The 21,250-nt window shown below is 59.2% G+C and overlaps 1 protein-coding gene and 1 long non-coding RNA gene across 2 annotated transcripts; one reads left to right on the top strand and one right to left on the bottom strand.

The window, feature by feature from the left end:
• Positions 1 to 1,747: 1,747 nt before the first annotated feature.
• On the bottom strand, positions 1,748 to 17,708 carry SLC4A1 (solute carrier family 4 member 1 (Diego blood group)). Its single transcript, XM_045814047.2, has 20 exons — positions 17,569 to 17,708; positions 13,924 to 14,004; positions 13,708 to 13,798; positions 12,583 to 12,662; positions 11,539 to 11,719; positions 11,300 to 11,435; positions 10,733 to 10,856; positions 10,510 to 10,594; positions 10,161 to 10,342; positions 9,455 to 9,665; positions 9,016 to 9,228; positions 8,689 to 8,837; positions 8,383 to 8,577; positions 7,358 to 7,531; positions 6,823 to 6,912; positions 6,165 to 6,331; positions 5,392 to 5,645; positions 4,241 to 4,410; positions 3,972 to 4,148; positions 1,748 to 3,502 (listed from the first exon to the last, which is right to left on the bottom strand). The coding sequence occupies exons 2-20, from the start codon at positions 13,936 to 13,938 to the stop codon at positions 3,422 to 3,424; spliced, it is 2,775 nt and encodes a 924-aa protein (XP_045670003.1). The 5' UTR covers positions 13,939 to 14,004; positions 17,569 to 17,708; the 3' UTR covers positions 1,748 to 3,421.
• Positions 13,795 to 18,608, top strand: LOC148107942 (uncharacterized). The gene is made up of 2 exons (XR_015721281.1): positions 13,795 to 16,319; positions 16,576 to 18,608. It is a non-coding gene; the product is annotated as an uncharacterized LOC148107942 (long non-coding RNA).
• Positions 18,609 to 21,250: the final 2,642 nt, after the last annotated feature.

Here is a 21,250-nt window from a genome sequence, read left to right as displayed (position 1 = left end):
TCTCCCACTCCCCCTGCTTGTGTTCCCTCTCTAGCTGGCTGTCTCTATCTCTGTCGAATAAATAAAATAAAATCTTTAAAAAAATAAAAAAAAAAGAAAGAAAAGAAAAAGAACATCTTCAGGTATAGAGCTTTTGGATTCTGTTGAATTATTCCCTTACCTGGGGTGGGGTTATATTTTGTGCTCACACAAAAGTGCGGACCTCATTTCGGCTACCAATTCACAGCGAGGTAGTCTTCAAGAAAGGGTTGAACAAGGGGTGCCTGGGTGGCTCAGTCGGTTAAGCGGCCAGACTCTTGATTTCAGCTCAGGTCGTGATCTCAGGGTCTTGGGATCAAGCCCCTTGTCTGCTCCTCCGTGCTCAGTGGGGAATCTGCTTGAGATTCTGTCTCTCCCTCTCCCTCTGACCCTCTCCTGGCTGGTGCATGCTCGCTCTCTCTCTCTCTCTCAAATAAATACATAAATCTTTTAAAAAATGGGGTTAAGGGGCGCCTGGGTGGCGCAGTCGTTAAGCGTCTGCCTTTGGCTCAGGGCGTGATGGCAGGGTCCTGGGATCGAGCCCCACATCAGGTTCCTCTGCTGGGAGCCTGCTTCTTCCTCTCCCACTCCCCCTGCTTGTGTTCCCTCTCTCACTGGCTGTCTCTATCTCTGTCGAATAAATAAATAAAATCTTTTAAAAAAATAAAAAAATAAAAAAATGGGGTTAAATGGGTGAGCAGGATTTAAAACCGCAGAGATTTTGAGGGAGTGTGTATGTATTGGGGGGTTGGAGTGGAGCAGAAGGACAGCTCTTAGAGGAAATGCGGGTGGGGGGTGGAGAGAGTGGGTCAGGGCATCTGTGGGGGGGCCGGAAATGCAAGGGGAGTAAGGCCTCAGGACAGGCAGGAAGTCAGCGGGACTGATTTTGCGGGGCCTTCACACTTCCCTTAATGCCTTCCGGGCTCAAGGTGGCGAATGAGGTTCTGGCAAGCCCTAAGGACAGGCCAACTGCCGTGGGGACGTGAAGCTGCTGTGCGTAGGAGTGGACAGCTGGGACTGCTCTCCCCGGGGCCAAGGTAGCTCTCTGGCCCTTGGGCGGCTGCCCTGGGCAGCCCGGGAGGGGTCAGCTGGGGATAGGCAGCAAGTAAATAGAGACGCAGGGAAGGGAGCCAGGCAGCCCAGCCCTGCACTGACCTCTCGCTGCAAGGCGGAGAAGGGTGGGGAGGGGTTATGTTCTGCCAGCCTCCTCCTCAGGGGTGAGTGACCCCAGGCTCAGCGGCCCCTAGAATTGCTGGAAGCAGCTGGTCCTCCATGCGAACCAGAGTGAGGACTAGTGGAGAAGCTGGTTGAGAGACGCTGCTCCCACATAAGTGAGGACAAACCGCATTCTCTCCCTGGTGGTCCCCCTCAGAGGGGCTGCCCCGCGTGTCCAGGGCAGGCAAAGGCGCTGACTGGTCCAAAGCGACCTGGGGCCCACAGTACAGGGGTCTTGCTTATTCTGAAGCAGAAGGATGTCCAGAGTGCAAACGTGTCTCCCCTTGCTCTCCCACCCTCTCCCTGGCAGCTGGCCCTCTCCGCCTTAGGACTCCGGGCCACCAGTTCTGTCCCAGCCCCTGGCTCCACGGCCGCCCCCTGCCCCCAGCCTGGCTCTCCATGTCCCAACTCTGGCACCAGCCCCCCACCATGCACTCCATGTCCACCTGGTACAACCAAGACAAGACCCCTTGGCCTCCCGACTCTGCGAGGGAAAGGCCAGCAAGGCAATCACTCCACCGCAGACGCATTTATTGGCAAAGCCTATAACCAAGCATCAAGGGGAAGGGCACTAGCAGAGTGGGCGGCTTTCTTTCCACTTTCCTTAGCAGTGTTCAAGGAGCAGGAGGGAGGGGGCAGGGCGAACCCGGCGAGGGTAACCCCACCAGCAGCTAACGTTTATTGAGCGCTTCCTCGGAGGCCTGAGGTCAGGCTGAGCTAAGCATGCGCTTTACTGTCTCATTTAATCCTTACAACAATCCTACAAGGTAGGTACCATTATCGTCCCCACCTTCCTGATGAGGAATCGGAGGCACAGGGCGGTGAAGTGGTGAGAGGCGGCTGTCGGCCTTCAGGGCAGCACCCGAGGGCCTCCCGTCAGGTGCCCCGAGCCCCTGGTTCTCCGTTTCGACCATTTCTCACCACTTCCAGCTCTTTCAGCTGTTTTTATATTTTTGTTTTGTAAAAAAATAGATTATGCCCATATTCTGCAGAGCCCGCTGGCCTTTACCCCAGTTGATCAAATCTGGGTTCTCCCCAAGATTCAGCTGCGCTGAGATCGTGGACAGTGGGTCTCAAACTAGAGGCCTGCGTGTGTGTGTGTGAAGCCAGAGTACAATGAGAGCTCTTAGAAAATACAATCAATAAATTACAAACCTCCCTCCCTTCCCCCCCCACCATTTCCTCCCACCCTCCCCCATCCAAATCTAGAACAGACTGTGCATTGCCCCCCACTCCCGCACCCCACCCCACGGCAGGGTCTTAGTTGCCTCTGTAGCTGCGGGGTCCGGGGCCCTCCATAAATGTTTGTGGAATGAATGAATGCATGAATGAGTGCGAGCACGGGAGGAGGGAGTGAGCACTTTGGAGTCCTGAGTCCCAGCCCTGATTGTACCTCACCCGAAACTTGCCCTCACCAGGACACCTCCCTCCGACCCCCAGAAGAGGGTCCCCAGGATGGGAGTGGGAGCAGAGGGGGGGAGGTGAGGGGTCAGTAGGGGCATCTCTAAGCATGGGAAGGTAGGTGACTGAGGCAGAGCGTAGGGCTCTGGCCTCAGAGTCAGGAGACCTGGTTCAGATCCCAGCTGTGAGGCTCGGGAGCTGTATGAACTTGGGCAGGAGCTGTGTGACCTTGGGATGGCCTGAAGAAGAATGATGACTACCATATGATAGTCCTTTCAGAGTGGACAAGGCCCCTTTTTCACATTTAACTTTGGTCCCCAGTAACCATCCTGTAACGTGGGTATTACTATAAATATACCCATTTTACAGAAGGGGAAGCAGAGGCTGGAGAAGTCAAGGGACTTGCCCAAGGTCACACAGCATGCAGGAACTTGAACCCCACCCCCTCTACCTCCCTTGCTCCTGCCCCTGTCTGTGCTGTAAAGAGGTTGGCTCAGATCTAAGTCCTCCAGCTTGGGAGCCCCACGTGGCAGCGTGGCAACATGGCAGCCAGAGAGACTACAGAGCAAATTCCCCAGTGTGGACCCTACTGACCATAAAAGCTGGTTTACCCCTTGTGGAAGGGTTTCTAGACACCCCTTCCATTCCCCCACCCACAACCCACAAGGCTCCAGTTGCTACCCCAGGAGGGATGTGAAAGTCCATGAGATACCCATGAACTTCTGCTTTTCCTGGGAGAGTGGGGAAGTGGGAGGATGGAGGGGGCTTGGAGGCCCATGCCTTCCCCTCACAGGGGCATGGTCACCTCGTTGTATTCATCCCGACCCTCCTCTTCATCGAAGGTCGGCTTGGCGTCGTCAGCATCCAGCTGGAGGGTAGAGTAGGAAGGAGAGAGGGTGAGCTTCCGGGGAGTCCTGGGGCCGATGAGCCCTCCCCCCAGTGCCCAGAGCACCTCTGGAGTGAGGAGAGGGCCTGGCTCTCTCTGGACCTTGGCCAAGTCATGTCCTGCCCTCTCAACCCCTAGGATGGTCTGGTTTGGTCTTTCCAAAAGGGTGAGGAGCCCCTGGGGCTGTGGCATCCCGGCAGGGGAGGGCGTACCGAGGGCGGGCAGGGCACCCCTTCATCAGGGCAGCCCCGCGGCAACTGTCACGTGCTGGGGGGATTCTATTGGAGGAGCAACCCTGTCCGAACTGACCCGGAAGACCACAGCACGAGCTGCTCCGCAGTCAGGACAGCTCACTGGGAACACACCCTGCACGCGTCTTAACCCCTCCCTGCCCCCCAGCTCTGGGGTCCCGCCCAGGCCCGCAGGGTAGGGGCGGGGAGCGGCCACGCACACACTGGAGCTCCAGCTTCCGGAAGATGAGCGGCAGCAGGAGGCGGCGCAGAGGCACCGTGAGGATGAGGACGAAGGGCAGGGCCAGCGAGGTGGTGGGGAAGGTCTTCACGGCCCACAGCCCTGCCAGGCAGACGATCTGGATGACCGTGAACAAGTGCATCCGCCAGGTCCTCACCTGCGGGTGGAGGCTGCGGTTACCGCCTGCCTGCCCTGGCGCCCCGCAGCCCCCGCCCCACCCGGGGCTGGGCCGCCCGGAGGGCTCTGTACCCGCTTGACGTAGGGCACATCCGGGTGGTACTTCGATGGTTTGAACAGGAGCAAGACGCGGTCAAAGAGTTGGATGCCGCTGAGGGACGTGACCCCCATGTAGAGGAAGATGCCGAACAGCACAGCCAGGGGGATGCGGGACAGGATGGGCCCCATGAGGATGGACACGCCTGCAGGGAGAACTGGGCACTCTTAGCCCCGGGGGGGGGGGGGGCGGGCAGAGGGCCGACAGCATCAGGGGCTGGGGAATGAAACCACAGGGACCATATGAAGCCCTTTCTGTGGATCCTCTTCATAAGTATTACCCAGTCTTACAGATGAGCAAACAGACTCAGAGAGGTGAAGCAACTTGCCTAAGGCCACACAGCTACTAAGTGGCAGATCAGGGAGGGAAACTCCTGCCTGAGGGACATCAAAGCCTACTGCTTTAGCCTCGGGGGCTCACAGAGGTCAGAGAAGCCCAATTTTTCCATCACCCCAGCCCAGAATGCCTCTGTCCCCCTCCACCTAGCCAAACCCTAACCCTCTTCCACCTTACACCAACTTTGCCTCCTTTAAGAACCTTCCCTGGCAACTCTATCCATGACTGTGGCGCTGCCCACACTGAGCCCGGCTGGACTCCCTGCTGCTCCAGAACGTGGGTTGACCCCAGTGACCCCCTGTCCCTGCTCTCCCAGCCCAGATTATGCTTGGAGCACTGCCCCTTGGCATCAGTCAGAGAGCAGCCAAGCGAGAGAGACCTCAGGGGCATCTAATGAACCCCCTAATGGCACAGACAGAGGAACTGAGGCACAGGATGAGGAGGGACCGAGTCCGCAGCAGAGCAGGGTTGGAACCCACCGTTCACTGAGCTTCTGTTGGATAAAGCTCTGACTACCCGGTCCTATCTAGAGAAGGCCTCCGTATGGTGCCCCCCCTTCCCTCTGCCTGCTCCCTCTCCTGCTCAGATGTCTATCTCCGTGCCTTAGGTCTTGGGCATTTCCTCCAGAATTCCCTCATGTGAACAAAGGACCCTGGGGAGACAGGGGCAGGGGGTATGTGGGGAGAGCCGGCTACAGGGTGGCCAGAAGGCACTGGATCCTAAGAGGCAGAGGCTGGAGGCCGGCAGCAAGGCGAGAGGGTGATGGAGAGTGTAGCCAGCCCTTACTCACCCACGAGCACAGCGACCAGGAGCCCGCTGATCCGCTGCTCCTTGACCTCCTGAATCTGGGCGGAAGCCCCTGGGGCGCTGGCCTTGCCCATGACAGTGAGAGCATTGGCGTGAGTGACAGAACGGACGGTGGTGGCACTGAGCCAGGGCATCCCAAAGAGGGCAGCCACACCGCCCATGCCAATGACCAGCAGCAGGTCCAGGTGGAAGCCAGAGCCCTTGACCAACTTGCGCTCTGGTTTGCTGATAATTAGCCTGGGGGTGCGGGAGGTCAGGGGTAAGCAGTGTTCTCCCTCGCCCCCACCCTCTTTGCCCCCTCCCACATTCTCCATACTTGGGTCCCTCTGTATCTTAGTTTGTCCTGCTGTGCTCCTCTCCCTTGGAGTTCCTTGCTCCCCTCCCTCCCACTCCCTCTTGAGAATCCAGACTCTAAGAGTAGCAGGATCTCAAGATATCATCTAGGACGTCCACAGGCAGATTGACGCTGAAGCCAATGAAGCTGAGCCGGTAAGGTCCCTTCTGAGGTATGCCACCTCATTTTGTAGTTCTCATTTTGTATTCTTTTTCTTCAAAAGGCCTCCCCAAATTATACCATGTCAGGTCCCACAGAACCTGCCCCTGCCCCAGCCCCAGCCCATCCATCACTCCTGGTCATCAGGAGGGCCCCAGACTCCACTACGACTAGTGCTCAGTCGTTACTGTCACACCTGCCTAGAGTCTGACCCTTTCCCTGCCCCAGACCCTCCCAGGCCCAGCTCCGCCCCTGGCTCTTACGTGGTGATCTGAGACTCAAGGAAGATGAGGATGAAGACCAGCAGGGCAGGCAGGGCGGAGGCAAACATCATCCAGATGGGGAAAGGTGAATACAAGCCCAGTGGGTGGATGACCCAGCCCCGGGCTGAGGAGTTGGACACTGAGAGGCCTTTAGGCACGCTGAGTTTCTGTGGGAGGGGAATGCTGGTGAGAACACTGGGGCGGGGGCCTGGGGGAAGGGAGGCAAGGGGACCCAGGGTCCTGGGCACTTGGGACCTTACTTATATTGAGCACCTACTTTATACCCAGTCACTGCACTAAGCCCTTTACATACATCTTCTCGTTCCCCACTTTATAGATAAGGAAACAGGATCAGAGAGGTTGTATAGTTTGCCGGCATCACACAGCTATTTGGTGGCAGACCTGAGATACATACTCAGATCTGCCTGGCTCCAAAGCAGATTCTTTCCTACTGCCCTGGGTTAAGGAGTAAAAAGGCACTCTGACCCAGGCCCTTGCTTCAGCCAGAGGGGTCCTGTAGGGCTGTGGGAAGAACTTGGGGCTCTCGGGGGAGTCAGGGATGAGTAGGGGGAGTTCTAGTCGGCTTCAGGTTTGGGAAAGCTGTTCTTGGGAGGGGGCATACTGGGAGAACAAGCTGACAGTAGGAGGAGAGTGTCACCTGGGTGTAGGTATCCTCGATGAAGAAATCCACCATGACCATGATCAGAATGGAGATGGGAACCCCGAAGTCCCCAATGATCCGTCGCAGCTGAGGGCAGGTGGAAAAATCTGGTCAACACCCAATTGTTTCCCCACCTCCCACCTCCCACTTGCCCCCACTCCTGCCCCTTCTTCATGCAGGGGGCCTTGCTCTTCCACCAACATCTAACACCCTGTCGTGCACCTCAATGTACTCGCTTCCTTTCTTCTCTCCCTGGCCCAGCCCCACCACTGGCCCCACAGCTTTCCAGCCCTTTCTAAGAACTGTCCCTGACTTCCCACTAGGTTCTCAGCCTGGGCATGCTGAGAAAGGGAGATAGGCTTGCCTGAAGAGTGAAAGCCTAAATGAGGAGGGGGCCAGGGAGGCTTGGAATGGAGAATGGGAATCTAGGGTAAGAAGGACAGCCAATGGCACTGAGGAACCTGGAGGAATGCTTTGGACTGGGGACAGGGTGGTGTAGGCGAGAGTGGGGCTGGGGGGAGGATATGCTGACCACGCCAGGGAAGTAGGAGCTGTTCTTGAACTTTCGCAGCAGCATGGCGAAGAAGAAGGTGCCGGCCATGAGCACAAGGGAGAGGAGGGCTGTGTTGGGCAGGGGAGCCTGAGGTTTGGGCACCACTGTCACGTTGTGCTCATAATGCTTCTGCAGTGGGTGGTCCTGGAAGATCTGCAGCAGAGAACGAAGGCATCCTACTTTCTCTCATCCATCCGTCATCCATCCACCAATCTGTCCGTCATCTATCTATCCATTCATCTGTCATCCATCCATCCATCCACTTATCTTCTTCCTCAGCTGACAGGGTAACAGAGGGCCAGTGGGATTCTACAGCTTGGTTTTCAGGAGTGGAGACCAAGCTCAGCTTGGGTGGGGCAGGCCATGGCGGCAACAAGCATAGGTGTGCATGTGAGCACGCAGGACCTCGGAGACGTAAGGCTGGTGGGCAGGGAACAAGGGCCTAGGGGGCTCCTGAAAGGGGCTTCAAAGACTTGGAAACAGAAAGCCCCAACAACCAATAGAATCAGAGGCAGACAGGCAGCGTCCGCCCTCCCTCCATACACAACGCAGATGTACAGGTCGGCGTAGGTTAAGGTAAGGAAGGCGAGGAGGCAGGGAGCTCCGCCCACAGGCCCTGTGGTTTTGAGGGTGAGTGCCAAAGGGGACGTGGGGGACAGCAGAGCCTCCGGGACCCCTACAGCCCCTCCACGAACGCAGTTATCCGTGCTCAGTCTCACATACACGCTCGCCTGTTCGTCACTCTTGGCGTGGTTACAGGCCGCACATGCGCACACAGAGGCGCCCCCTCAAGCGCAGGTGCTCTGCACGATCGTGGCCAGAGTACCAGCCAGAGGCAGCAGGTGTCAACGTGAATGTGGTCACAGCCACGCACGATGAAGACACAGCCACACAAGTGCCCTGAGGACACGTGTGCAAGGACACACACGGCCACATAGTCTGTGCACAGAGTCGCGCGCACACACACACACACACACGTGCATCCACACCGCCACGGCCCCCACCTTGATCAGCTTGACGAAGGTCTCGTAGATGAAGATGAGGGAGATGAGGAAGGAGAAGATCTCTTGGGTGTAGCGGGAGATGAAGCGGACCAGGAAACTGCCCTCGAAGGCCACTATGAGCACGACGATCAGGACGAGCCAGAAGCCGATCCACACGCGGCCCACGATGTACTCCAGGTTGTGGCTAGTGCAGAACTGCAAGGGGTCAGAGGGCGCGGGGTCAGGCTGGAGGGCCCAGGCACCATGCCTCGGGCGGGTGGGGCCAGGGCCGGGCACAGGGGCCACGTGGGGCCACAACGGAGCTACCGAGAAAAAGGCTTCTTCAAACACGAGCAGGGGTCCTGAGAAGCCAACCACAAGCAGGGGCTGAGCCCCCAAGAGGGAGAAGAGAATGCCCTGCGCCGCGGTGGAGATGAGCAGCTCCGACACCCCCATCTGGTTCTGGGTCTTTTCTCCTGCGGGTAGAAGTTACAGGGTGGTCAAGGTCAAGAGGTCGTTCCCAGGGTCCAATAGAGCATTTCAAGGGCAGGCTGTTGTAGGGGTCCAGACTGTCCGATTGGGTCAGAACGTAGGGTCGACATGGAGGCCAAAGGGTCAGAAGTGAGGGTTAGGGGGTCATGCAGAGGCACTGACCCAGGAGGCCGCCGAAGGTGATGGCAGGTGACAAGGCAGCAAAGTAGATGAAGATGACAGCGGCCAGGACCTGGGGGCTGCACGCGTCCGTGATGTCACTCAAGTAGTGAGGGTAGCGGCGCCGGATGTCACGCACCAGACCCCCAAAGAGCAGGCCTGTCCGCTGCAGAGGGTCATCTGGCCCATCAGGGGCCCCTGGACCCCCATACAAATCTGTAGTCAAGGACAGGACCATGGTCACAGGGGGTCACGGGAGGAGGCATGGGGAGAGAGGAATCGCAGGGAGAATCTTATGATGGGAGTGGGGTGGCCAAGGAGGTTGGGAGGCATGAGGACAGAGAGAGGGGACACCGGGGTACTGGATGGGAGGAGGGGAGGCAGGGGCTCACAGGGCTGTGCTGGGGTCTCTGAGGGGCCGTGGGGGCTGCGGGGCAGGTACCTAGGCCCTTGTAGAAGTGGGGCTCGGGCTTGGCGGGGCTTTGCAGGTACCGCCTCCGCAGCAGCTCCTTCTGCACAGGCACCAGACTGAGCAGGGCCTGCTCGGAGGGGGCCTCGCAGGGAGGCAGCACCAGGCTGCAGTCCAGGAAGCCCTCCAGGTTGCAGACCAGCTCCGCCTTACTCTGGGCCAGGTAGGCATCCGTGCGGAACACCTGGGGGCCAGAGAGAGGGTCAGGGCTGCCAGCACCTGCTGGATGAAAGTACCCAAGAGTCCACATCCACAGCCTCCAAGAACCAGACCCTCCCTCTCAGCAGCTTCTTGCTAGGAACTGCTTGCCCTGCCACCCCCCTCACTTCTGTGCCCACCACAAAAGCGTGTGGGGGAGGCAGAAAGGGCCTGGAGTGGAGAAAGCTGAAAGCACTAAAGCAAATGGGGTAACTCAGAGCAGACCAGCTGGAACTAGAGTAGGCCAGGCTAGACCAGGCCAGACCTAACTGGATGGAACCAGGTCAGAGCGGCCCTAGATCAGGCCGATCAGGCGGGACCAGGCCGGACCACCTGCCCCTGACCAGACTGGGCAGAAGCAACAGGGTGAGACGGAATGTGCCAGACGAGCAAAACTCAAGTGACCCAGGCCTGTGCAGTGAGTGACCTCAGCTACCACCGAGCCCTCAGGCTCCCCCAGCCCTTGCCAGCCCCTCCTCACCTTCTCTGACATGAGGGTGGCCGCAGCCCGACCGAGCTGGGTGTAATCGATGTTGGGGGCCTCGGGTCCCAGCAACACAAAGAGGAAGCGCACGGGCACCGGGAGCTGAACGGCCTCCAGCACCACGGCCTCCTGCAGCCGCACAAAGCCCAGCACAGGGCGCTCGAGGAACTCTGCTTGGCCTGCGAGGGGAAGGGGCATTGGGAAGCTGTCGGGCCAGGCTGCGGGGGTGAGGGGGGAGTGGAGGGGAGGGCTGCTGCATCCATGCTTCAGGAGAGGGAGGCTGGGGCTGGACAGGAGGCATAGCGGGGGTGTGGAGGGGCTGGGGGTGGAGGCCCCAGCTGCTTACCCACGAGCACCAGGGAGGCCTCCGAATCTGGGGGAATCTTCTCCAGAATTCCAGATGGTGAATGCCCTTCTGTGCCCTCCTGTCCCTGTTGGAAGGAGTGTGGTGAGGTGAGTCCTCTGGCCAGTCCGAGCATCCAGCCGCCTCCTTCCCTAACCACTCTCATTTCTAACCCGATTCAGGTGGGTCACTTCCTGCCTCCCCCACACCCCTGGTACAGCCTCACCTGTTCACAGAAGATCTGCGTCTCTAACGAGGGGTGCTGGGGGAGCAGAGGCTGTGAGGGGTCCCCAGAACGTGTCAGAACCGTGGGCTTCACACCCCCCAGGGCCTCCAGGTCTTTGGCATGGCTGTGGGACACACAGGGGACATGTGAGTAAGCTGTTTGGGCTGGGCTGTCAGTAATGCCGAGAGGGGTGGTCGGAGGGATCAAGCAGGGCTTCCCAGTGACCGGACTAGAGGGACCCAGGGGCACAAGGACAGGCAGCCTCCTTTGGAAGGATGCTGCGGATGCAAGCGGGTGGTCTCTGCCTGGAATGACCAGGTGGGGCCAGGATGGACGGAGGGAAGGGACTTGAGAACCTGCCCTCCTGAGTACAGCAGCCCCCACATCTGAACATGGAGACACGGCCACCCCTCAAGAGGTGTCAGAGGCAGGAGGCACCGTGGAAGAAACGTGGGCCCTGGTCTGGTGGGGAGGGGCCACCTGGGCCTCCAGGGAGAGCCCGGGGCAGGTGCGCCGGGGAGGTGGGCCCTTTGGCTGGGGAGGCCAGGTGCTGGCAGGCAGGGCCACCTGTGCTGCAGCAGTAGGACCCGGAGCAGCAGGTCCCGGGCCTCAGGCCGGATCTGCTCCTCGTAGATAAACTCATCCAGCAGCTGGTTGGCCACTCCCGCCAGGGAGGTCTCTGGCAGATCCAGGAGGACGGTCCCTGCAGGGGGTGGAGGGGTGAGCCAATGGCTGGACGGTGGCCCTCCTGCCCACCCCCGTGCGCCACACGCGCAGGTCTTGGGGACGGGTCCAGCGGGGCTCACCCTTGACAAAGGCTTTCTGCAGCTCCAAGAGGCTCCAGAAGGTGAGGTAGGACAGGTGTGGGCGGCCCCAGACCCCATCCTCCCTGAGGTTCTCCTCCACCCGCACCCAGTGTGCTGCCTCCATCCACCGCAGCTCTTGGTTCTTCTCATCCATCACCAGTTCCTGCAGCTCCACATACACCTGCGGCCCCGCAAGCCTGAATCAGTGTCTCAGGCCTGGGGCCGCGCTCTGGGGAGACTGGCAGTCCAGGGCGTGGTGGGCACTCAGCAGGCTCTGAGAGCTGTTTGGAGGAGGCCCGGAGTCCTGGAGCACTCAGGGCAGACCCTGAGTTCAGAGGGGACCGGCGGGAGCTGCAGCCTGGGTGTGTTGAGCGAGGTAGGAAGTGTGGGGGGTGGGATGCAGCCCACAACTCTGGCTCTATTCCCCAACTCCCTGGCCAGGCCCTTACCCCATTTCAGAGGCACTGGAGAACCTCTGGACCAAAAGGAGTGCTAGATTGGACACTTGGGAGGAAATTGTAAAGGAAGCCTTTGGGGTCCTCGGGTGGGTCTCCTGCCTCCAAGACTGTTGGGCAGGCTCAACGTGCCCTTGGGTTTCCTTGGGGCCAGCTGGCTGCTCCCAGGGGCCTAGCGGAGGGCAGATCCAATGTCCTAACCGGCTAGACAGTCATGCCTCGCAGGGACGTGTGGGGCCCGGCAGGCTTGGGCAGAGGGGGCACGTATTTAATTCTGTGCTTCCCCTGGGAGCACCTGACAGCCCGGCCAGGGCCAGAGGGCCTGGGAGCGCAGACCTCTGGCAGTCACTTTATCTCTGCCCAGGAAGCTCCCTGCTCAGTGGAAAAGGGACCCAGGTCTCCCCACTCAGCAGGAGTGTCCTCTTCCCTTCTGCCTATTTCCCGGGATGCCCACTCCTTCCCTGCCTGTTTGTGGGGTTCCCCCATGCTGAAGCTGTGCCTATCCCTCTTCACCTCCCTTCTCCTGGTAGAAGGGTCGGTTCCCAGGCAGCACAGAAAAGAGAATCAGGGGGATGCCATGGGTCCTCACCTCGTGGGTGCCCGCTCGCGATGTGGCTTCTGGGTCTGTGGTTGTGTCTTGGTCTGTGGCTGTCGGCTCAGCGTGGTCAGCTGAAAACCCGGAGGCGGGTTAGTGTTGCCCCCAGATAATCCCCCCTTAGGGGCCTCCGGCAGCACCCACAAGTGAGCCTCCAAGAGCAGCGTGAGATGATGCCCCACTCCCTCCCGTTGCCACTGGCTAGGTCCCGAGTGCCTGCACCCCACCCCACCCCATCCCACCCCACCCCTGCTGCTCAAGGGTCTGTGGTTCCCTGTGCCTGTTCTTGGCCCAGCCTGGCTCCTTCACGCCCCATCCAAGCCTTGTGGAAGACCCCTAGGAGTCATCTTTAGTGGTGACACAGAGGGTCACCTTCAAGGTAGAGCGTCCCAAATGGCAATTCCCAGGATTCTCCTCGGATCTCTTTATTCTCCTTCCACTTTCTGGGACCAGCTTCCCTTCCTTTGTCCCCCCTGCCTCAGCAATCCCACCAGCCAAATACTTCTCCGTGTCTCCTACTGGAGCTCTAGGAGCCAGGGTGGGGTCTGCCTTATATTGCCCCCCCACCCCCCACCCCACTTCCGGCCTTCATTTCCCAGAGGGGCCTCTGGTCTTCAATGCCAATTGCCAGCACTTAACTCCTATTGACAGTAAACAGGTCCCCACCTGGGGCTCCCCACTGAGACCTTGGCAGGCCCAGGAAGGTTTCCTGATGGCTCTCTGCCCTGGGGGTCCCCGCGGCCCCTCATTTCTCAGGACCTCTAGACCCCCAAACAGAATGATGTTCCTGGAACAGGCCCGGTGCCTGGCCTAGAAGTCAACATGGGACGGGCACAGATGGCATGGGGGCTCATGCCCTTGTCACAGTCGGGCCTGGCTGCCCTGTCCCAAACCGAAGGGCCCAGCCATGGGTGACTAGTCCTGCCCCCCGCCCCCCAGTCACCTCCTGTGATCATTTCAAACAAAACTCTGTTTATCCTTCAATCACCCAGGATTGTGGGAGAACTGGCCCTGGGGCTGGGGTGGGGGAGGGTGTGGAGAAGGGGAGGACAAGTTCCCTTAGTGTCTCTGTCTGGGGCTCAGCAGCTCAGCCCAGCAAGAGAGAGAGATGGGGCTCACCTACTGGCTCTTCTGCCTGAATCACGGGGACATCCAGGTCTTCATATTCCTCCTGTTCTAGAGCGTCCTCCAGCCCCTCTTCGTGATCCTCCTGTTGGAAGTGGCCATCAGGGTTGGGCTGTGAAGGGCTTCTTGAGCCACCATGAAGGTAGGAGTCCAGGGTTGGGTTCCCAGGGCCCCCAGATGGGAGCCCGGCAGACACCACGGAAGACTCACCTGCCGGTCCTCCATGATGCTCCTGATTGTCCAGTTGTCCACAGGGACTCAAGCCCCCAGCATAACCCGCACTGCGGGTCCCTGTGGGGTGGGAGCGCAGGCCAAGTGAGGCCCAGGGCATCCTGGGGTCTCCCGATCCTCCCCCAGAGGAGGCTACATTTGAGTCAAGGGGGATCCCAGGTGTTGGGAGGCAGTGGGGTCAGGGGAAGGAAGTTGGGCGTCGGTGGGAAGGAGCTAGGTTTGTAGGTGTGAGGACAGGTGTACAGGGGCTGAGAGAGCTGGGGCGGGAAGAGGAAGCTTGGCTGGCATCAATCAAAGGGTGCTTGAGAGGATGGGGTGTCCTTCAAATTCAGCTCCTTCTTCCATCCACCAGTCCTCACCCGGCTTCTTTTCCTGTCCATCCCCAGGACTTAGCCAACTCCAGGGGCATGACCTGTTCCTTCTTCAAGGAACTTAGTTCCCCTGAGAGTCTTCACAGCATACCCTTTTCTCCCAGAAACAGCTATGTTCTGCTAGGCATGGGGTTGCAGCATCCTTGGGAGTGGCTTACAGGTGTTGAATGAGGTGGCCCTGTTTCTCTCCTCCATCTCCTCGTGAACTCCATCTCTCTTGCTTGCTCCCCACCTATCCCATTGGCCTTGCCAAGCCCTTTCCTGCCCCAGGGCCTTTGCACACGCAGTTGTCCGCATCCTTGGTGCCCCTCTGCCCCCCAACCTCATCCCTTCTCACATCTCAGCTCTTCAGATTCCCTTCCCGACCACCCTCACATTCACTAACCCAATCTGTCATTTTCTGGTTTCTTGATTCATTTGTCTATATATTGTCTGAGGGGGCCTCTAGAAGGGAAGCCGCTCGAGTGCTAAGATCCATGTCTCAGTCCCCACTGAATCCCTCACTCCTAGCAGAATGGTTGCCACGGAGTAGGTGCTCAGTAAATACGTGCTGGGTGAAGGTAAGTGTGGCTCCCCCCTGGAGGCTTGGGCCTCTGGAACTGGGGAGTCAGGACAACTAGGACCCAACCAAGAGGAGACCGAGCCCTTTGTCTCAGGTTTGCTCACTTGCATCTCTGGCAGAGAGGAAGGTATGCTCACCCCAGGAATGTGAAGCCCATCTGGAGGGGAGCACAGAAGTCCCCTAGGGTGGCCCCAGACTGGTGTGGAGGGGCTCCCTTTCCCCCTCCCCCAGCAACAGGGATTGGGGTCGGGTGACAGACGGGCCCACTCTGTGCCCACATGGCGCTGAGCAGTGGGAGCGGAGATGAACGAAACACTGTCCCTCCCCTGGAAAAGCCCCCAGCCCTGACTGGAGAGGCAAGCCAGGAACACGTGACACGCAAAGTGTTTCAGGAGACGATACGTCCCTCAGACAAACGAGAAATGAGTGGAAGGTGTTGGGTGCCAAGGCTTATATGGCAGGACAATAGGGAGGACCGACTGGTAGGGTTGGGGGTGGAGTGTCTCTGAGGATGGGACCCTGGGGCTGGGCCAAGAAGCTCTGGTGGGTTCGGAAGGGCCGAGAGGTGGGCAAGGGTGGCCCAGGTATGAGCACGAGCGCACAGAGGTGGGGCTGGCTGCTGTGTGAGGGACAGGGCAGGGACGGTGTACAGAAAGAACGGTCCAGAGACATTTCCTTCTGGGGGATGGCTGGCACTGTAGTCCCAAGAGATAGAGGGAGGGAGGGGGCATGGCACGGCCTCACCGAACTGAGAAGGGCAGGGGTTCCTGCCTTGTGGTGGTGGCAGGGGAAGTGATGACCGGGGGACGGTCCCAAAGCCCATGGACAGGGCCGTCCCTACTGCACAGGACTTGCCCCTTGACGACCCTAGTCTTGCACCTTTTTCTCTCCTTCTTCTCTCCCCTGCTTTCCTCTTCTCCTATCTCTATTTTCCTTCTTCTCTGGTCTTGCCCTGTGCCTGGGCCTCAAATCCTGAGAGGTCTCAAGGGTATTAAGCCTTAGGTGCTAAAGGTCCCACCTGTGGGGCTGGGACTCTGCCCTCCATTTCCTATCTGGGAGGTGAATTGGTCAGAGGGGCCCTTCAGAGCCAGAGGAGGCTGACTGTCTGCCACCGACTGGCCGAATAGCCTTGAGCAGCCCCCAGCCTCTCTCCAGGCCTCAGTCATCCCATCTGTACAATGGGAGGGCCTTCCCACCAGGGTTCTGAGACCTCAGTAAGAGAGGAGGGGAGAATGGAGGTGCCTTGAGCTCAGCTGGGGCCTTAGAGGGTGCCCCCATGACCCAGATTGCAGCCCCTACTGCAGCCCGGCCCCCTGCCCTCTGGCCCCAGCTGCAGGCCTTGCTTCGGCACTGATAAGAGCTCGGAACCCGATCGCCGCCCTGTGTCTGGAAGCTCGTCAAACACCTGGCCGGCCAGCCAGCCAGGGCAAGGCCAGATAAGGGTGAGCAGGGCATCTGGAGTCCCGGAGGTGGGGCACAGCTGGCAGGGGGTGGGGGGGAGACCAGATGATGGGGAGGGCTCCCCGGGGGCATAGCACTGCCTTGCGTAATCGCCCCCACACCGCACAAAGCCGTACTGCCTTATCTCTTAGAATCTTTAAAGCATTCTGCGAAGTGGGTAATGTCACTAACGCCGTTTTACAGATGAGAAAGCTGAGGTTCAGAGAGGTTAACTGGTCTTGGTCCTCTGGCCGGTAGGTATCAGAGGCAGGACGAAACCCTGGCCTACCTGACTCCAGCTACATCTCTAGCCCTCAGCTGAGCTGCCTCCCAGAAGAGAAAACAGCTCTAAGCTGGTTGAGTGCTCGTGGGTTAAAAGCATGGACTCCCCAGTCGGACTGCCTGGGTTCGGATCCCAGACCTGCCACTTACTGTGTGACCATGGGCAAGTGACTCAACCTCTCTGTGTCTTGGATTTCTCATCTGCAAAGTGGGGTAATAGTAATGATACCCACCTTGTTGGCCTGTGGTAGCACTAAGCTGATCTACATAAAGCCCTCAGAACACGCCTGACCCAGAAAGAGCTCCGTGTGAATGTTGGCTGTCATTACCGCCGTGACTGGGGGTCAAGGTCAGACTTGCTATCTTCATCTGTTTCTGATCTTCCTTCAGTTCCCATGGAATTAGCCTAAGCACTCTGAGATCCTCGGGCGATGGGGACGCCTCCTTTCCCTCCAAACACTCCCTAGGCTGGGGACAGGGCCAGGTCTGCCTGGTCGACTCCCTGGAAGTGTCCCAAATGGGAAGCAGTGTCTGTGAACAACAGTCCTCACCGGAGGGAGATAGGATGGCCTGTGGGTCCCCATGCGTGGAAGACAGAGGGGGCTGGGGGGGTAAGACCTGAGTCTGTGGGATCCAAGGGGCTGGTAAATGGGAGCCTGACAAGGATCCACACCTGGAGGGGGATCCGATCCCCCCCCCCCCGCCACCACCAGCCACACATACCTCTGGCGCCATGTGCCCGCCTCTTTTTCCTGACACCTGCAGCCCCGCTCCCCAGCTGTAGGTGCCAATGGGCCTGTGCCCTTAGGGGTAACAACACACATCCTACCCTGCTCATCCCACCCACCTGCACCCCCTTGGAGGTCGGGCGCCTGTGTCCACCTTGGCACAGATTCAGGCTGGGCACCTGCAGAAACCCTCAGAACAGGTGCCTCAGGACCACCCCCAGCCCTTTCCAGCCCTGCTCACCTGCTCACGAGCCTCGGGGTCCCTCCGCGAACTCCCGCAGCCACGGGTATCCTCTGCCACCAGCCGAGCTCACGCCTGCTCTAACAGCACCGAGTCCTGGCTTCCAAACCCCGGGGGCAGCTCCCAAACCCCTGACTCATGCCCCCGCCTCCTAATCTGCCCGCCTCACCGTCCCGGGGAGCCCCTTCCCACCCCCCGCCCTGCTCCTTCTGGGTGCCCAGTAAACACAGTTATCTCTCACACACATCTGGACAGCTGTGAGTCTGGCCCACCCCACCCCAGCTGGCCAGCCCCCAATGCCTCCTGCTGCCTTCCTGGCTCCCAAGGACTCTCCTGGGTCTTCCTTTGTGGACTAAGGTTCGACGGCTGGGTTCTCGAGCTCTCAGCCTCCTGGCAGGTCTGCCGCAGCTCCTGGATGCTCCCGTCCTGCCTCTGTCCGTCCTCACTCTGGCCAGGCTCCTCTCTTCTGGCCCCAAGAGACACAGGGCCTTCTCTCTTCTCTCCGTGTCTTCCCTGAACTCGCTCTTGCTCTGCAGCCTCACCGCCTTCTCCCCAAGACCCCAAATGGCTCCAAAGAGCCGGTGCCTGGGTGCGAAGACGCTGCCGCTCGGTCAACCTGAAACAATGTCAGGTCAACAAAAACAACCTTCCCCACACGGCTCTCAGAGCTCACAAAGCCCCAATGTTTGGGCACACTGACTTCTCTGTCGGCAGCCAGGCCCAGGCCCCCAGGCCAGAGCAGCCCGCATTCTCGGCCCCCGCCATGCCCCTGCCCACACCCCCCAGCAGGGCAGCCTCGGCTCCCGGGGATGCTGGGGCCAGTCACCTGTTCCCGGGCTCTGCTTGCTGAAGAAGCACAGACTGTGGGAGGAGTTCAGATGGGCAGGAATGAAGAGCGGCTTGAAAGCAGACAGAAAGGGGGGTTTGTAGATACTGTTCTGGGCACCAAGGGGAAGCCATCCTAGCCCAGCACCAAAACCCCCTGACTGTGGGACCTTGGGCAAGTGCCTGCCCTCTCTGTCCTTCCTATAAAATGAGAGCACCTGGTTCTGTGGCTCCCAGCTTGGGGATTCCCTGCTTCCGGCTCAGACAGACAGGGACAGAGAGATGGCGTATCCAGCAATCTCCCCACCATTTCGTGGGGCTCGACCACAAGCCTGCACTGTGCTGAGCCCGACGGAGAGGGAAAGGGGCAGGGAAAGAGGCCGATTCCTCCTGTGTCCGGACACTGGGCTGGGGGCTTCCCCTGGAGGTCACACCTAATCCTTGCAGTCTCTTCAGTTCCCACTGGAGTGACAGAGTAGTCCAGTGGCTTCCCTGTGAAGAGCAGCACGGGTGGACCGCCGCGGGCTCCGTGCAGGCCCTGCGTCCAGCCCTGCAGACGCGCCAGCTCTCTGCACCCTCCGAGCCCCTCCTTATCGTTGTTCTCTGATGGATGAGGAAGCCGGGCTGGAGAGGTGGGCTACTGGCCCCAGGCCTCTTGGCTGAGGGAGCGGGAGCTGAGCCTTAGGCCCACTGCCTGCCTGATGCTAAGCCCTGGGTTCCCTTCTGCCAGCCTTGGCCTTCATGCTAGTCGCGAACGGAGGCCCTGGCTGAAGGCAGCTGGCGGATGCCTCTTCCTTTTCCAGGACCGGTGATCGCTCTGGGCTGGTAGGATCGGTCTCAAGCCCCAGCCAGACTGGGCTGTGGCGGTGGCAGCAAAGACCAGGTGAAGGCCCTGCCCTCTCACCACAGCTCAGAGGGCCCCGGGCGCCTTGCCCTTCTGCCTGGCCCGGGAGTGAGAGGCAGCTGGAGGCAGAAGGCAGCACAGGAGCCCCTGTCCCCGGCCCAGAAATCACCGCCAACTGGGGGGTGTCGGTGGGAACATCTGGCTTATGGGCCGCTCAGTCCAGCTGTTGGGCTGTTCTGTGGGTACCACCCCCTGGCAGCCCACCAGACACCCACGCAGCAGTAGAACAGGTTGGCTTCTGGTTCTTTGTACTCATACCACGTGTTCTGGGTCATTCTTGTTGCCGACTGAACGCCGATGTTTCCCCCAATCTGCCCAACATCACCTTTTGCTTGTTTATGCTTTTCCAGGAAGAAGCGATGGCTCCTATCACACCTTTTATTCCAACTTGGACTTCGGTTCATCTGAAGGCTCCACGAGCCTGGCACTGGGCGAGGAGCTGGGGAAAGAAGAAAGGGGCTTACCACCCTTTGGCCATGCCCCTGGGCCACACAGAGATGGTCAGAAACCTGGCATTTTGGGGGAATGAAGCAGGGCCCCAGGATGCCTTGAGGGTGTATTCTGATTCCCTCTTCCCATGGAGTCCTTCTTGCCACCCCTGTCCCCCCACCCTGCCCCCATTTCCTAGTTCTAAGGGAAGAGCCTACCAGGTTCCCCTCCCCAAGGTTCATGGGTGTCCTTGTCCAAGTCTGTGCTCATGAATGGTTGAGAGCCAAGGCCAAGTGTCAGTAGGAACAAGGGAAGCTGAGGACCTCCGGGCTGAGCCTGAGGAAGTCCACCCCGAGCGGTGGCTTGGTTGCACTCCCCATATGATGTTATTCCAAAGCACACAGTCCAGATTGGGGACAGGGACAGGTTGCCCCTGAGGGAGAACTTCTGGGCAGGGAATGCAGTTCTCCTGAAGGATGAGGCTTTCTCGTTTTCCATCATCCCGGGATGTGGTCAGTCCTCAGTGAGAGGTGAGGACTTGGCAGTGGGCCTTGGAAAGGAGGCTGCCTTTTCTCTCTTTGGCCTGAAGGAGCAGAGGCTGAGATTCCACGTGAGAAGGGGGAGGGGGTTTCATGGCAATTCAGTGAGCTATCCCTTGCAGTGGACTTGGCAACGAGCTGTTCGGTGGAGCAGCTTGGGCCTGTGACCGCTGAAGGCAGACACAGCTCATAATCTCACACCTGCTCTTGGGTGCCCATTGGGTGAGTTTGGCAGCTCTCCCCAAGCCCCCAGCAAAGCCTTGCTGGACAGTTCCCCTGCAGGCACTGGAGGGAAGATCTGGGCCCACACTCAGGACAAAGAGGACCGTGGTTTGCAGTGGCTACTAAGGGGAGGGAATGTCCAGATGGCATGGCGTAACCCACTGATGGAACGGGGTCTGGCCAGGTGACCTGGAGGGGCCCGTGGGTACTTCTGGTGAAGATAGGACTTCCTGTATCCTCATGGACTGGGGACTCAAACCATGGGAAAGTGCCCCATGACTGGGACATCTGGGTTCCGTGGAACTGCTGGGGCAGGAGGCTTTGCGACCTAGGTGGATACATGACCTTGAGCGGGCCATATCGTCTCTCTTGGTTTTCTTCTCTGGGCTGTTGTGAAGACCAAATGAAAAGAAGATGGGAACTAGCTTGACAACATCACCTGCTCTGGACACAGGTAAGGGACTGAGTTGTGTAGGGAGAGAAGCAGCCACGGGGACTGAATCACGCAGCATCTGCCCTCAGGGAGTTCATGTCCAGTGTGGATGACAGCACATAACGATCACAGAGGGCAATGACAGGAATACGAACAAAGGATGGGGGAGCCTGAGGGACAAGGAATTTGGGAAGTAGAGCTGGCCCCAGGGAGTCTTCTGAGCTGAGTCTTAGAAAAGTGCATCAGAAGAGGGAGCAAGTCCTGCCACGTGGAAGGACCAGAGTTATAAGGTACAGCATGTGTTGGAGGCCAGAGCCGGCCGGGGGTTAA

The sequence above is a fragment of the Ursus americanus genome, chromosome 23 (genome assembly GCF_024610735.1).
Source record: "Ursus americanus isolate L20-20 chromosome 23, mUrsAme1.1.p, whole genome shotgun sequence".
In the NCBI taxonomy this organism is placed as follows: Eukaryota; Metazoa; Chordata; class Mammalia; order Carnivora; family Ursidae; genus Ursus; species Ursus americanus.
Note: the sequence above shows the minus strand (reverse complement) of the source record. Positions and strands in the feature narration are given on the sequence as shown.

Excerpts from the sequence above, each read along its gene's own strand:
- SLC4A1 (XM_045814047.2), bottom strand. Across the intron at positions 6,913-7,357 it reads GCTCCTACTTCCCTGGCGTG|CTGCGACGGATCATTGGGGA; the intron begins GTCAGCATATCC and ends ACCTGCCCTCAG. Across the intron at positions 6,332-6,822 it reads TCGAGGATACCTACACCCAG|AAACTCAGCGTGCCTAAAGG; the intron begins GTGACACTCTCC and ends CCCCTCCCACAG.